Below are 14,845 nucleotides of genomic sequence, written 5' to 3'. Positions count from 1 at the left end.
CTGTGTACACACTGTACTCACACGCAAACACTCAAGTAGCTCCTAGGTGACAACAGTCATGCCTCATACATCCTGAGGCCTACAAAAACCCCAAGCATTCAGACAAACTGACAGAGCTAACAGGGTCTTGGCAAAGAGTAAAATTACCTGAAGTTATATGTGGTACACCAGAGAAATCAACACTAAAACACAATACTACTCTCACAATATTGAGCATTGTTTATCCAAGGACAGATCAAAAAGACCCTCTGTAGGCAAACCCACAACCACACATACAAACCATTGCATATTAAAGCGCATAATGCATTGTAACATAACATAACACAACAAAACTAACATGGCATAACGTAGCAATAAAGGGTAACAGACATTGTGATTGTATTCAATGGAGAAACATTGATAAGTAAATGGGTGTATGCCCTGGTCAAGCACACAAAGTAACAATGACTGTATAGCATGCACACTAACTTTAACACCCCAAAGTTCACCGATTTGACAAAGCACAAAAGATATGTACCAGATGTCCCAAACTTTGTACGGATACAGGCCACATGACCTAATTACTAAGCACTACTAATTCCTGTTGTGCCTCTGACCAATCCACCACTGGTGAGAGGTATAAGGACACCTGCACCGGAGTCTTTTCCGAGATGTTATAATAAGGCATCATTGCTGTGGCTTTCTTAAACAGGCAAAAGAAGCTGAAGAGAAACATAGTGGACAATTCCAATTTATAAATGGACTTTTGAGTCAGTGCAGTAGTATTGCTGCAATACTTCTTAACTTACTGATAAATACCTATGTGAATTTACTTCAAACAATCTTAAATGGGAATATTCATAGAATATTCAAGTACAGTTAGTACAAATAGAAAGAACTGTAACCCACATTTTTTTTTACTGATAGGGAGGTGGAAATTTCTGGGACAATTTACAAAGGCGTGTAGGAGTACCATTTCAGCAATTCTTCACATACTCATAAACACATTTGTGAAACAGCCTCAATATATTTAAAGAATCATGATTCTCAACAAGACCTATGAAGGGGTAGAGAGGTACCACTGCCCAGCAAATGTCACACTGCACTGGGTCATGGATTGCAGGAAGGATGAGCTTAAATCACCAACTACACACTCCCATGCCTTCCTGCCTCAATCAACTAAGTTGTTGCACTGCACATTCCGGCACTTGGCTCCATTCAGGTTGCCACTTTCATCATAGCAAGCATGCTAGGGACAAGTCAGTAAGTACTTTCCCAGAGGAGGTGCCAACACTAGTCATACCATGTCCATGTCCTCAGTGCTTAGGAAATCAAGGCATTCTCATATAGCGATAAATATTGTACGTACAGAATGATCAGTTACAACTGAAGAATTAGGTGAATCGACCATAATATGATCATGATTAACACAGAAACCAAATCAAATCACATTTTTGCACTGATTCTTTGTGAATCTGTGAACATTGAACACTAACAAGGAGGCCCTGTAAGAAGCCACTGAAGCACTATGCACCCAGGTGATGATTGTGATATTATTTCCCCCTGAAGGTTAGCCCATGAGTAATATGCCTGTATTCTTGTATTTTACCAAGTATGATATGTGTCCCTCAAATAGTTGTCTTTTGTAATGTTACTTTGTGTCCTTGTTTAATTTTTTCAACAGCAATGCAAGAATTGCAAGACTTCACTCTGGGCTAACAATGCATTAGTATGCTGCAGCCATTCAAACAATTTTCATTTAAAACGGGGAGGGGGGTTGTTTACACATCTCCCTTTTTGTCACAGATTTCATACCAGCTCCACATACTCGATTGCCCTATCTACCCCACTGGTTGAGTTGAGATAGAAAATCATTGGAACCATCAAGAGGGCTTCTAGTTTGAATCTGTTTCAAATAGTGGCTTCCACTTGGCATGAGTTATGGACTCTAGTGTGTCAGCTCAGATTCACATTAACACTTTAAGATATACGACTGCAAGCATGAACGTGTAAGTCTGCCTCCCCAATTGTGAGGCACTGTTTTCCTCATTTAGAATGTGGGTTTAGGTTTTCCCTGCTCTCTTGCTCTGTTTTAATGTCATTGGAATATATTAGATCCCTGCAGTTTCATATATGATTGTTGCGACTTCCAACCAATTGTCTGTTATTGACCAGTGTTTCTTTTCTTTCTTTAGCTAGGAAACGTTGAGCCTTTTAAATTGCTTTTGTTATGTTGAAATACTAGTATTCCTTTTCGCCAGGACTGCAAACGCACCGTGATTTGTGAGTATATTGTCTTTGGTGCGGTAGTGGGTCAATTGTTTTGTCCTCATTAGTAGTGTTGCCAGGTCAGCTTGCTACTGTGCCCCCAGCACATTGTGTTTTTTGGCCGAACATCTTTTCAGGTTTTCTTTTTCTGGTGACTGTTCCTATGCAACTACATGCTTTCTCACAAGTTCAAAAAGCTTCTTCTGTGACCGTTCCTTTTTGGCTTTCCTAGCTCAGTCTGAGAAGCTTTAGTACCCTATATGAATTTGGAGAGTACACAACATCCTATTTTTAATGATTTTTTATGAAATACTAACAGATGAAAATGTCAGTAGTATTTCACTACATTGAAAATGGCATATCCTATTTGGAGTATGTACAATGAAATTGTAGAAACAGAGAGTAGTTTTCTTGAAATGTTGTTCTATACAATACACAGTATAGAGTTAGGCAGAACACTGATTGTGTTTCAGAGGCTCTCTTAATTATTAGATTGTCTATGTTAGAAAGTACTGAGATGGCCTTACCTACACCAGGGGAAAGAAGCCAGCTGTACAGATAGCCTGCAGCCAATGAATAATAAAGCACCAGTCCTCGTTGACTGTTCACCATCTCCAGGATCTGATCAATGGTCACAGGAGAATAGGGATCTGTGTCCTGCTGGCCAGTTTGTCGTTCCACCAGAAGATCAGCAAATGCCCTAGTTCTTCCTCTCTCCGCCACTGCTAGCGCTTCATCGTGGTGACCTAAAAAACACAAGCCAAAGTTAATAAACACCATCTTGAGGAATGCCTGTGGCACCTTCACAGGAGAAGTATTGACTTCCTTCATTTTTTAATAGGGTGCAGTAGGTAATAGGTAACAATAATGGATGGGTATGCGAAGTTCACCAGAAACACAAACCATAAAGTGTCATGAAAATCTACAATTCACACTCGAATTCTCACACAACCGATATAACAACACTTCAAAATGCAAACAGCATCACATTTGGCATACTATGGCATAAGATAGAACACTCTCTACAGGAGTCAAATAAGCTGCAAAATCATGTACAACTTAGTCCAATTCATGAACCAAATACAATCGGCACTTTAAAAGACCTCGTGGCCCAATTTGTCATGGTTACTTAGTTAAATAATTCTATTATTATTTCTAAGCAGATTTTCGGTTGTAATTATGAAGGCTCTTTTACAGAAGGGTACTGATTTGGGACATGTACATGTGAATACATGCTGCTATTCTATTTGGGCAGCTGTGAAATAATACCTATAAAATGTACTTGGCAGAAGCAATACTTTTCTGAGCAGTCTCACTCAGCTAAAACTGATCAGAACTAAATCTACCAGATGTCCCACATTCTGGATCATTAATGGCCTGCAATCAACATTAGCATTTCGTATAAATCACTAACTACAAATGTTGATTGGCCAATGAAGGAAATCTGCCTTTTCTGCATAGCTACCCTGGATTTTTCACCTTTTGCTGGACCTTATATTCTTGCTAAGTCTAGAACTCTGTGTTTTTTACTCCTTCTAACCAGTGGTAAAGTGGTTGTGCTCCCCCTTTTACCATTGTTAAATTGGTTTACCCCTATTGGCACATTTAACTTGCATTTAAGTCACTAGTCCACAGGGTGGAAAAGTGTGCCTAGGACCTGGAACTTAAATGCCATTTGTGGACATCAACACCTATTGTGCGATTAACTATAATAGCAGCACAATCATGGCGTCAAAGTGTGACATGTTAAATAACCCTTTTTGACAGATAACCCCCCCTTTTAAATATTGGTTGTCACCCCTATGTAAACCTTGTAGCACACAAGGTAGTGTGCATAGGATTTAAAAGCTGGACATGGAGTAAATTAATGTTACAATGTCACTGCAGTGATAAGCTCCAAAAAGATACTTTCCCTGTGGCAGATGTAGCTATTCTACAAAACCAGTGTGCCAATTAAAATACAAATACTGCTAACTTGGAAGAGGGACCAGCTAGAAACATAAATAACAATTATTTTGTAATAATTATTACAAATCCAATTCAAGGGTGTAGATCAGATTTGTAATAAATATTAAGGAAACAGAACTTTTAAAACGTTACTCTTTGCCTCCCTAAATTGTCTGAAGGCCAATAAGCATAAGCCTCTGCCTGATGTCATCCTGTGCTCAGCCTTGAACAGCTGTGAAACTAGTGGGAAACACCTCCCAAGAGCAAACAACAGGCTGACCTGAATGGGATGTGATTACTTCTCTTAACTTCACAGAATATTCAGAGTAGGAGCAGTGGTCATTCTGTGGCACCATACTGTCAAATGCTGGTTGATATAGATCTGCTGAAACATATGTAAGACTTGGGGCACACTTAAAGGGAAGAGAACAAGATGCCAAGAGAATTTCGCAGGATCTCCTGTCTTGTTGCTGAAGGACCCTGTTTTTATGGTGGTGCCTGCCTCAAACTGGATTTTAGTATTAGACAGTAGAAGACACTAGGAATAACATAGTACATGCCTCACCCCCTCTCCCCCCAGCTCTCAGAGCCAAAGTACAGGGTGGCCAAAGATTTTCACCATCTTGGAAGTGCCTTGACTCACGGCATTTTGGGCCTGTTTGTAGTAAGGCAAACTGGAACTACTTGAAAAAGTGGGTTGAGCTGGCCCGAGAACCTTTACTCTATTGTTTAAGGAGTGCCTAGGAGTCACTACACCCACTAGCTGTTGCAAGGCATAAATGTGGCATCTCCAATCACCCACTTCAGAACACTTCTGAACCTGTGGAAGAATAGACGAGAGCTGGGTCTGTCATCTGTGACATGAAAGGAACACTGAAGGACTGAAGCTGCTTCCTCTTGTACCTAGGACTGAGAAGTGGACTGCAAGGGTCAGTTGGTTGACCTCTTGTGTGGTTGCAAAAAGACAACAAGCTGCAAGAGATTCCTACATATTAAGTTTGAAGTTGTAACTGTGTGAAAAGACAAGGAGCTCAGTGTTTAGCAGTGGGTAAAACATGTAACAAGGTTGAAATTAGAGAAAATCATAAGATATTGCCCCTGTGAAGCTGACTGTAGTGCATTCCTAATAGTGCAAAACTGCACCTGCTCAAATGAACACAATAACTCAATTCACAAAATGTGCAATCCAATTATGGTGCGCACTGGGAGAGTCAATTTGACATGGCAAAATGGTCTTTTTCCAGTTAGATCTAATGTCATTTCCTTCTATGACCTTCACCATCAGCCCAATGGGACAGCAAATGTAGTGGAGATGCAGTGTTGTGAGGGAGTGGACAATTAGTTGGGGTGTAATATATAATGGCACTATTCTTGTTAGGCCTAATAAAGGTTTCAGTAATTTAAGCATGAGCTCAACCCCTGGTGCCTATGCCACATAGCAGAGAGGCTTAACATAAGAAAATGTGAAAGCATTTTGAAGTACCAAAACAGTTGTAAAGTTTAAAAAACAACACAATAAAAATCCCACTCCCAACTATAAAAATAGGGAATATTTTAATGAGCAAAAAGAGAACAAAATGGCAAAAAAACAATGAGGGAACTGGAGATATGATTTTTTAAAAGTTTGACTTAAACTTTAGCTCCAAACAGCAAAATGTGCCAACCATGGGCAACTGGTTGCACTAGACTCGGGCAAAGTCAAGGTTCATTTTGACTGTGATCAATCGCTGCCTGTAAACAAGGACTGGGTTGTCTCGCTCAGGAGTCACCTTCGTAGAAACAGTTTTGGCCATTAATGGGTCATCAATGGGTTCGTCACCAACGAAGGCAGCAGACGGTGGCTGTAGCAGGGATTGACAGTGATGGGATGATAACAATGGAGTCCTGATTTGTTCATGAACGAAGACTGGAAAAGTTCAGGCTTCCATGCTCTGGAGGTCTTGGCATTGATCACATTCTCATGAATGGTGAAATTGAGGAAGCTGCAGAAAGAAGCCTCCATACCGACAAATTCTGATGTCGAGCAGAGCTATGGTGAAATCACGCCCCTTGGTGATGCACCCGGGGCTGATCAGCTTGGCTGGCTGGTCAAAGTCTTCTCTCAGTTCTCCAGGGAAAGTCTTGAAAAAGTTTCCAAGTCCCAGCTTTTAGGGTTAGGCAGGAAGAGTACACTCTGACACTTATGTAAGGGCCCCAGGACCTTACGCGCATAACTTAGAGCTACTTCAGTAGCAGTAAGCATGGAAGGTCAAGGTGGAAATGGTCATCTGGGTTCTTCAGGAAAGTGGGTTTCTTGTGGTTGCTGTATCCCTGTAGCTTAGCAAGAGGTCGGCCAACTGACCCTTGAAGTCTATTTCTCCTAGGTACAAGTGGGAACAGGCTCAACCCTGATAGATCTCATCACGGCCATAACATCAGGTGCAGTCTGTCTTTTGTCTCCCTCAGGTCCAGAGGTGTTCTGAAGAGTGTAGTGGGGGGTGCCACATTTATGGCCAGTGTCAGCCTGCACATGGGGGGAAATCATGGCTGCTCCAAAACCAATAAAGTAAAAGTTCCCTGGGGTGGCCCTACCCACTTTTGCAGAATGCCCTGTGTATTTCACTGTAAACTATCCCACTATGCCCCTCTGTACCGAGAACAAAGATGACAGAACCTTTCTTCCCCTTTGCAGAGCTCCCTAAGCCTATCCAGCTGTATACTACGATAAAAGGAAAACCCTCCCTTACAGTCACTTCAAACCATTTTTTAGATAGATCCCCATCTCATTGAGTTTGGAGACAGGCTGACTATGAGGACAAAATAAGGTAGGCTTATGGGTGAGCTACACCTGCCTGTGGCAGGATAGTCTTTCTTTGAATCTCAGGATAGGGCTGCGCAGAGCCACCAAGGTCATCTTTGTAGGAAAGTACCATCTTGCCTGGCATTTTACCCCCATATTTCACTGTATGTATGTTGTTTTAGTCCTTGTGTCACTGGGACCCTTCCGGGCAGGGCCCCAGTGCTCATAGTATGTGCCCTGTATGTGTTCCCTGTGTGGTGCCTAATTGTATCACTGAGGCTCTGCTTTCTAAATTTGCAACTGAAGGCTAGTGACTAAATTTACCAATTCTCATTGGCACACTGGTACACCCATATAATGCCCTTGCATATGGTACTGAGGTACCCAGGGTATTGGGGTTCCAGGAGATCCCTATAGGCTGCAGCATTTCTTTTGCCACCCATAGGGAGCTCAGACAATTCTTACACAGGCCTGCCACTACAGCCTGCGTAAAAAACCGTTCACGTTATTTCACAGTCATTTTCCACTGCACATAAGTAACTTATAAGTCACCTATATGTCTAACCTTCACCTGGTGAAGGTTGGGTGCAAAGTTACTTAGTGTGTGGGTACCCTGGCACTAGCCAAGGTGCTCCCACATCGTTCAGGGCAAATTCCCCTACTTTGTGAGTGCGGGGACAACATTACACGTGTGCACTATACATAGGTCACTGCCTATGTCTAGCTTCACAATGGTAACTCCGAACATGGCCATGTATCATGTCTAAGATCATGGAATTGTCACCCCAATACCATTCTTGTATTGCGGGGACAATCCCATGATCCCCCGGGTCTCTAGCACAGATCCCAGGTACTGCCAAACTGCCTTTCCGGGTTTCCACTGCAGCTGCTGCTGCTGCCAACCCCTCAGACAGGTTTCTGCCCTCCTGGGGTCCAGGCAGCCCTTGCCCAGAAAGGCAGAACAAAAGATTTCCTCTGAGAGAGGGTGTTACACCCTCTCTCTTTGGAAATAGGTGTGAAGGGCTGGAGAGGAGTAGCCTCCCCCAGCCTCTGGAAATGCTTTGATGGGCACAGATGGTGCCCATCTCTGCATAAGCCAGTCTACACCGGTTCAGGGATCCCCCAGCCCTGCTCTGGCGCGAAACTGGACAAAGGAAAGGGGAGTGGCCACTCCCCTGACCGGTACCTCCCAGGGGAGGTGCCCAGAGCTCCTCCAGTGTGTCCCAGACCTCTGCCATGTCGGAAACATAGGTGTTGGGGGCACACTGGACTGCTCTGAGTGGCCAGTGCCAGCAGATGATGTCAGAGACTCCATCTGATAGGCTCTTACCTTTCTTGGTAGCCAATCCTCCTTTCTTGGTAGCCAAACCTCCTTTTCTGGCTATTTAGGGTCTCTGCTTTCGTGAATTCTTCAGATAACGAATGCAAGAGCTCACCAGAGTTCCTCTGCATCTCCATCTTTGACTTCTACCAAGGATCGACCGCTGACTGCTCCAGGACACCTGCAAAACCGCAACAAAGCAGCAAGACGACTACCAGCAATATTGTAGCGCCTCATCCTGCCGGCTTTCTTGACTGTTTCCTGGTGGTTCATGCTCTGGGGGTTGCCTGCCTTCACCCTGCACCAGAAGCTCAGAAGAAATCTCCTGTGGGTCGACAGAATCTTCCCCCTGCTAACGCAGGCACCAAGAGACTGCATCACTGGTCCTCTGGGTCCCCTCTCATCCTGCCCAGCCTGGTCCCTGGAACACAGGAACTCTACCCAAGTGACTCCCACAGTCCAGTGGCCCTTCAGTCCAAGTTTGGTGGAGGTAAGTCCTTGCCTCCCCACGCAAGACTGCAAACCTGTGTATTGCGTGATTTGCAGCTGCTCCGGCTTCTGTGCACTCTTCCAGGATTTCCTTCGTGCACAGCCTAGCCTGGGTCCCCAGCACTCCGTCCTGCAGTGCTCAACCTGCTGAGTTGGCCTCCGACATCGTGGGACACCCTTTTTGTAACTCTGCGTGGACTCCGGTTCACAAATCTTCCAAGTGCCTGTTCAGGTACTTCTGCAGGTGCTGCCTGCTTCTGTGAGGGCTCTCCGAGTGGCTGAGCACCCCCTCTGTCTCCTCCTCCAAGGGGCCTTTGCAGCTAGCAAGGCTTGTTTGCAGTATTTCTGCGTGGGAACACATCTGCAACCTTCATCGCGACGTGGGACATTTTCCTTCCAAAGGAGAAGTTCCTAGTCCTCTTCGTTCTGGCAGAATTCCAAGCTTCTTCCATCCGGAGGCAGCTTCTTTGCACCTTCATCTGGGGTTTCCTGGGCTCCTGCCTCCCCGGACACTGTTGCAACTATTGGACTTGGTCCCCTTGCCTTGCAGGTCCTCAGGTCCAGAAATCCATTGTCAGTGCACTGCTGCTGTTTGTTGTTCTTGCAGAATCCCCCTATCATGACTATTGTGCTCTTTTGGGGTAGTAGGTGTACTTTACTCCTACTTTTCAGGGTCTTGGGGTGGGGTATCTTGGACACCGACTGTTATCTTACAGTCCCAGCGACCCTCTACAAGCTCCCATAGATCTGGGGTCCATTCATGATTCGCATTCCAATTTTGGAGAATATGGTTTGTGTTGACCCTAGACCTACGCTTGCCTACTGCAACCTATTGTACTTCTACACTGTTTGCATTACTTTTCTGACTCTTACTTACCTATTTGTGGTTTGTGTACATATAACTTGTGTATATTACTTACCTTCTTACTGAGGGTACTCACTGAGATACTTGTGGCATATTGTCATAAAAATAAAGTACCTTTATTTTTAGTAACTCTGTGTATTGTGTTTTCTTATGATATTGTGCAAAATATATAAATGATATAAGTGGTATAGTAGGAGCTTTACATGTCTCCTAGTTCAGCCTAAGCTGCTTTGCCATAGCTACCTTCTATCAGCCTAAGCTGCTAGAAACACCTCTATTCTACTAATTAGGGATAACTGGACCTGGCACAAGGTGTAAGTACCTTTGGTACCCACTACAAGCCAGGCCAGCCTCCTACAATCTTGCTCAGGGTAAAAACATGAATACAAATGTCCTAATTTTAAATTTCATGCACTCTGTCCTACGTGCATATAACACTTACGTTAGGGGTGGCTTATACGTTTAACAAAGCAAGGTTTACACCTCTCAAAAAGTTTTTTTTGCCACATTGAGTTGGTAGTTTTAAAACTTCACATCTAGGGTGCAGGGGCAAGCCTGAGGACCTGTTCTGCATTGTCTCTTTATTGGTGGAATAATGTATGCTGCAGCTCACTTGTGACATTTAACCTAGAGGCTCTGTGTACATTTCTGCACCTTACACTAGGGACTTATAAGTAAGACAGATATGCCAATCAGGAGGGTATGAAACTTCAACATGTTTTCGGAGGTAAGTTATCTATTCAGTATCGATTTTATTCATAATGGAAGAGGAATATGTAATTGGAATTTTAAGTTGATCACAAATCAGAACCATACTTTAGAGGACTCACTTATAGTAATCAAAGTTGTTACTATAAATAAAAAAAAATGTAAATGGGTAAACTTCACAATGGCTTGAAAACATCCATGCTGGTATATGAAGAGCTTAAATAAGTATTTAAGTCATATTGTTTGCCGCGTGAATATCTCACCAAGAGTAACTAGCACTCTCTGCAGGGCCTGGTATGATGATGTCTGCAGATCGAACAGTGAAAGCTTGTAGTCAGTGCTGAGCTGGACTTCATGTCGGATTGTTTCAAATAACGCTGATGCTCTATAAAGCTGCAAGGAGAAGGAATAATGCATTAGGATATAGCATGACTCACGATTGGATTTCACTTTCTCATCAGAGACAGGGTACGCTACTCTGTACTTTAAAAAAATCCATCTACAGCATGGGGACTCTTATCACCTTGAACATGCCGCATCGGCAGCATAAATAATTTCTCCATTTGAAATCTATGTAGTCAATTCAAGTTTTTGAGAATTTCATGTTATAAATTCCTGGACAATTCCTATTTGCAAAACTACAAATTTCTTAATATATATTTACTCGAAATGGTATCAACAGATAGGCTAAATTAAGAAAAGAAACATGCTTTCTCTTCAAAAGTAGATAGCAGATTTGAGGACAATAATACATTTTATAAAAGCTGTATAGGAAATTCTCAGTGCAAACATGTTAAAGAGGGTTGGAAACTTGTTAAAAATTGGGATATTGTACAAACTGTGCAATGAAATAGAGTCTAAGCCAGAAGGTTCACCTGTGACTCTGTGGTAATACCGGATAACAGATCATGCTAGGTGGCTTGAACATTAGCCTAAACCAGTAGTGGACTGGTAACTCCACCATTCAAGGCGTGGTATAGCACCTGTTATACATTATTCCTTTCTTCTCATACAGATCATTAAATTACCAAAACATAAGCAGGACATTAAGTAAGATAGCAGAAGGGAGGGACTAATCCTGATGAATACATTGAGATAATGGGTATCAGAGAAAAACTTAGAGCTCCTACTCCAAAGAACATAAACACTCTTTGATCTCAATCATTTTGAAAACATTCAAACAAAATTGGGGACATCATAAATGTTATTCAGTAGACTCCATAATCATTCACACGAGTGCAGTTCCTACTTGTTATTCTTCCTTACTCTTTTATATGTATGTATGAATGTACATGTCTTTATAGGATGAATCTAGCCTTATTGGTCAAAAGACAAAGGCCCACTGTACATGGTCAAAGGCAAGCTAGAGTCAGTGAGTAATAGGAGAAGAAGCTGAGTTGTAGACAGTTAGTGACTTGTGATGTGATCTTCTTTAAATATGTGAGTCTTTAACTGTTTCCTAAACTGAATCAGCATTATGGCAGCCCTGATAGATATGTTGATGTTCCTGGAAGCATAGATGGATAAGGCTTGTTGTCTTGTTTTTTTGCTGTACATTTCTTACTCTGCAGTCTGATGATGTCCTGGTTGTGGGTATGCCGAGAACCACCAGGGATGATAAGCTTGTCTGCACGATATGCAGGGGTCATGGTGGTGATGGCTTTGTAAATGAAGACATTTAAGATGGCAGTCATTTCATGTATCTTCTAAATGGTTTATAACTGGTTTAAATATGTAACCAGTAATTTCTTCATAGAAGTGACAGTATATTCCTTTGCTGCTACGGTTGCTGCCTTGAGGAAGCGGGATTCAGTGTTTTAGCTGCATCTTTTGAGAGTTTTTTTTATAAATTTGTAAATTAAGCCTTTGAAGTTTCTTGAAATAAGAAATATTTTGAACTTTTGTATGAAAAGTTAATAGGAATACCAAGTCGGGACTGAACTTGTGTGAATGATTTTAGGCTCTAAAGATTCATATGTATGAGTTTTGCCAATCTTGTTAACATGTAATCCTGGTGAATGCCCTGGTACTCAAGACTAAGAGTTTGCATTACACAGATTGTTTTACTCACATGCTAGGGAAGTATGCGTAGAATAGCAGTACCTGCAACCACTCCTTACACACTTTTAATTTAATAGGTTCCAAACACCTCAACAATAGGAAGGCATAGGGAATGCTCCAGGGGGAGGCCACTGTGTCAGCCTTTGGGAGAACCGCAGTCCAAAGGGGCCTGATGATGAAGCATGACACATAAGGGGGTGAGGGCCTTCATCTTTTCATAGAAAAACCCTCTTTAGGGTTTGCTTATCTCTTTAGGCACGCTGTCTCAGAGTTAGATAAATCCAGCAGAGTAATCTGAATAATGTCCTGGTACTTTTTTGTGCTATACATTGTAATATTTACAGTAACCTATGGCAGTCTGCTTTGCGCAAATTGAAGTTTGTGTAAAAAAGTTTTAAAAGTTTCCTCTCCAGTCTTACATTTAAATTTCTGCGCAGACAATCATTTTTTGAGCTGTGTTTCCGTCATGGAATCATTCACACTCCACACTGTTAATAAGCCAAGTACAGTGCTGGTATAAAAGTTTACTGAGAGTTAAGAGAGTGTGTTTTGGGTCTGATTGATGCAATCAGACCCAAAAATGACAAAGGAATAAAAAGTAAAATATAAAAAAAATAATTCAACATATAAACAACTTTAAGAGTATTGCAGTTAGTTGAAGGTTGTCAAATGGGTAGTTATAAAAGATCATACAATACACTATTTGTCTAGACTATTCATCCTAAATAACGGATTAATGCACCCATGTTGAAGTGGGACACAAATTCTCTCTCTCATTTCCAAGAGATGAATTAAAATCCAGTCACATTTGGAGGAAAAGTGAAAAAAGGGTGTAGGGCTAACTGAGAAACAACAGAAGCAGAACATAGTAAATGTGATGTTCTGATTATTCAGAATGTAACCGCTGCTATCAGTACATGACAGATTTCCTGTTTTCCAGTGACTCACATAAAGGCAATAACAAGAAACAAACTTCACCAAGAGACCTATCAAAGGCTCATTCCTCATCAGGAGCCAGAGCATGATTTTTGAATGACTGTACGTGTGATCTACAACAATGATTCAACGAAGATTTCCTTAGTTGGGTTAAACAAACTGCTTATGTACATCCTAAAGTTGTAGGGCAAAACCAATGGTTACCAGACCCGTGAAAAGAACATAGGTCTAGGCAAATGAAATAATTCTTAGCAAATTGCCAAACATGACAGAAAATGATGCACCACGGTATACACAAGCTATGCCTCAGTCAGTCCCTCCAATCGAAAAGGCTCCCGTTGGAATGATGGTACTAAATAACACTAATCTTCAAAGTGAAATCAAGGAGTGAATATTAAGTAATGATGTAAGAACAGTCATTTGATTAATTGTTTGTATAGTGTAATCTGTTGGTCAATGTTGCAAAATCGAATTTAAAATAAAAATAACTTTAAAAAAGAAATAAGAGATATACTACAGAAGCAATAGAAAGTTTAGCTAAATGCATGTGACCTACTAAAGCCTCACTATTAAAGCAAGGCACGTGAATACTTCAATCATCTAAAGGCTCGGTGGTATATTGCAGGAGACATAACATTCAGAAAAAGGAAATGTCTGATAAAGAACAGCCTAGGCTTGGGTTTTTAGGTATTCAAGCTTAAACGCTTCCATTCCACCTAGGGATATTGTCTCCACACAATGGAGCTTTAATCTTGAAAGGATCTGTAAGTGATTTAAACTTCTGTTTCAATGGAGAAGACAAGTTATTTAAACCAATAAAAGGAGTGAATCAGGTGAATAACATGAAAGTAAAAACCATTAAAGGTTGTGCACAAAGTCGGAAGCGTTTTACACTGAACAGAAGGCACATCCTTAACAGGAAGCTCGTGAGACACCTTTCTTACAGCTGTTGTCACAGTTACGTATAAACATCTGTAACAGGAAGCAAGCGACGTGCTAAGCAAAATCTACACCATATTGCTGAGATAAATATTGGGAATGCCCCAGATGGGAATCATCTAAGAGGACAATGAAAATGTTTTTTCCACTGGTCATCAGAACTGAATGAACACTCTTTGAAAACGAGATTGGCTAGAAATGGATGACTGAGTATGGAACTAACATTTCGATACTATAGGTAGAGTAAAATACCCAAAGGAGGTTGAAAGAAGAACAGTTTACAACAGAAGTGTTGGCAGACAAGTGCAGCTGCCATGAACGTGTCTCATCATAACCGCTGACTATGAAATTATTCCAATTTAGATAAATTGCATGGAAATTTAGTGCTCGGACCTCATTACTAGTAGCCTTTTAATCCTGATGGAACTGGTAACAGCAGTTACTGACTCCACCAGAATTATGTGATTCTCTGAAATATCGTGTATCTGTTAATTTTCACGCAGATATTTGAAGATGTAATCTCCACGTGAAGATTCAAAAAGAAATCAGAATT

General features: G+C 41.6%; 1 protein-coding gene across 3 annotated transcripts in view; it reads right to left on the bottom strand.

Annotated features, from left to right (window-relative positions):
• Nucleotides 1-14,845, bottom strand: part of TTC28 (tetratricopeptide repeat domain 28) — a 1,605,451-nt gene that overhangs the window by 265,785 nt on the left and 1,324,821 nt on the right. For all 3 annotated transcript variants that reach the window (XM_069214676.1, XM_069214678.1, XM_069214677.1), the window contains 2 exons: nt 10,620-10,749; nt 2,775-2,993 (listed from right to left, as the gene is read on the bottom strand). In XM_069214676.1, coding sequence (XP_069070777.1) covers nt 2,775-2,993; nt 10,620-10,749 — 349 coding nt within the window. The remainder of the gene's footprint in view (nt 1-2,774; nt 2,994-10,619; nt 10,750-14,845) is intronic.

This window comes from Pleurodeles waltl, chromosome 11 (genome assembly GCF_031143425.1).
Source record: "Pleurodeles waltl isolate 20211129_DDA chromosome 11, aPleWal1.hap1.20221129, whole genome shotgun sequence".
Classification (NCBI taxonomy): domain Eukaryota; kingdom Metazoa; phylum Chordata; class Amphibia; order Caudata; family Salamandridae; genus Pleurodeles; species Pleurodeles waltl.
Note: the sequence above shows the minus strand (reverse complement) of the source record. Positions and strands in the feature narration are given on the sequence as shown.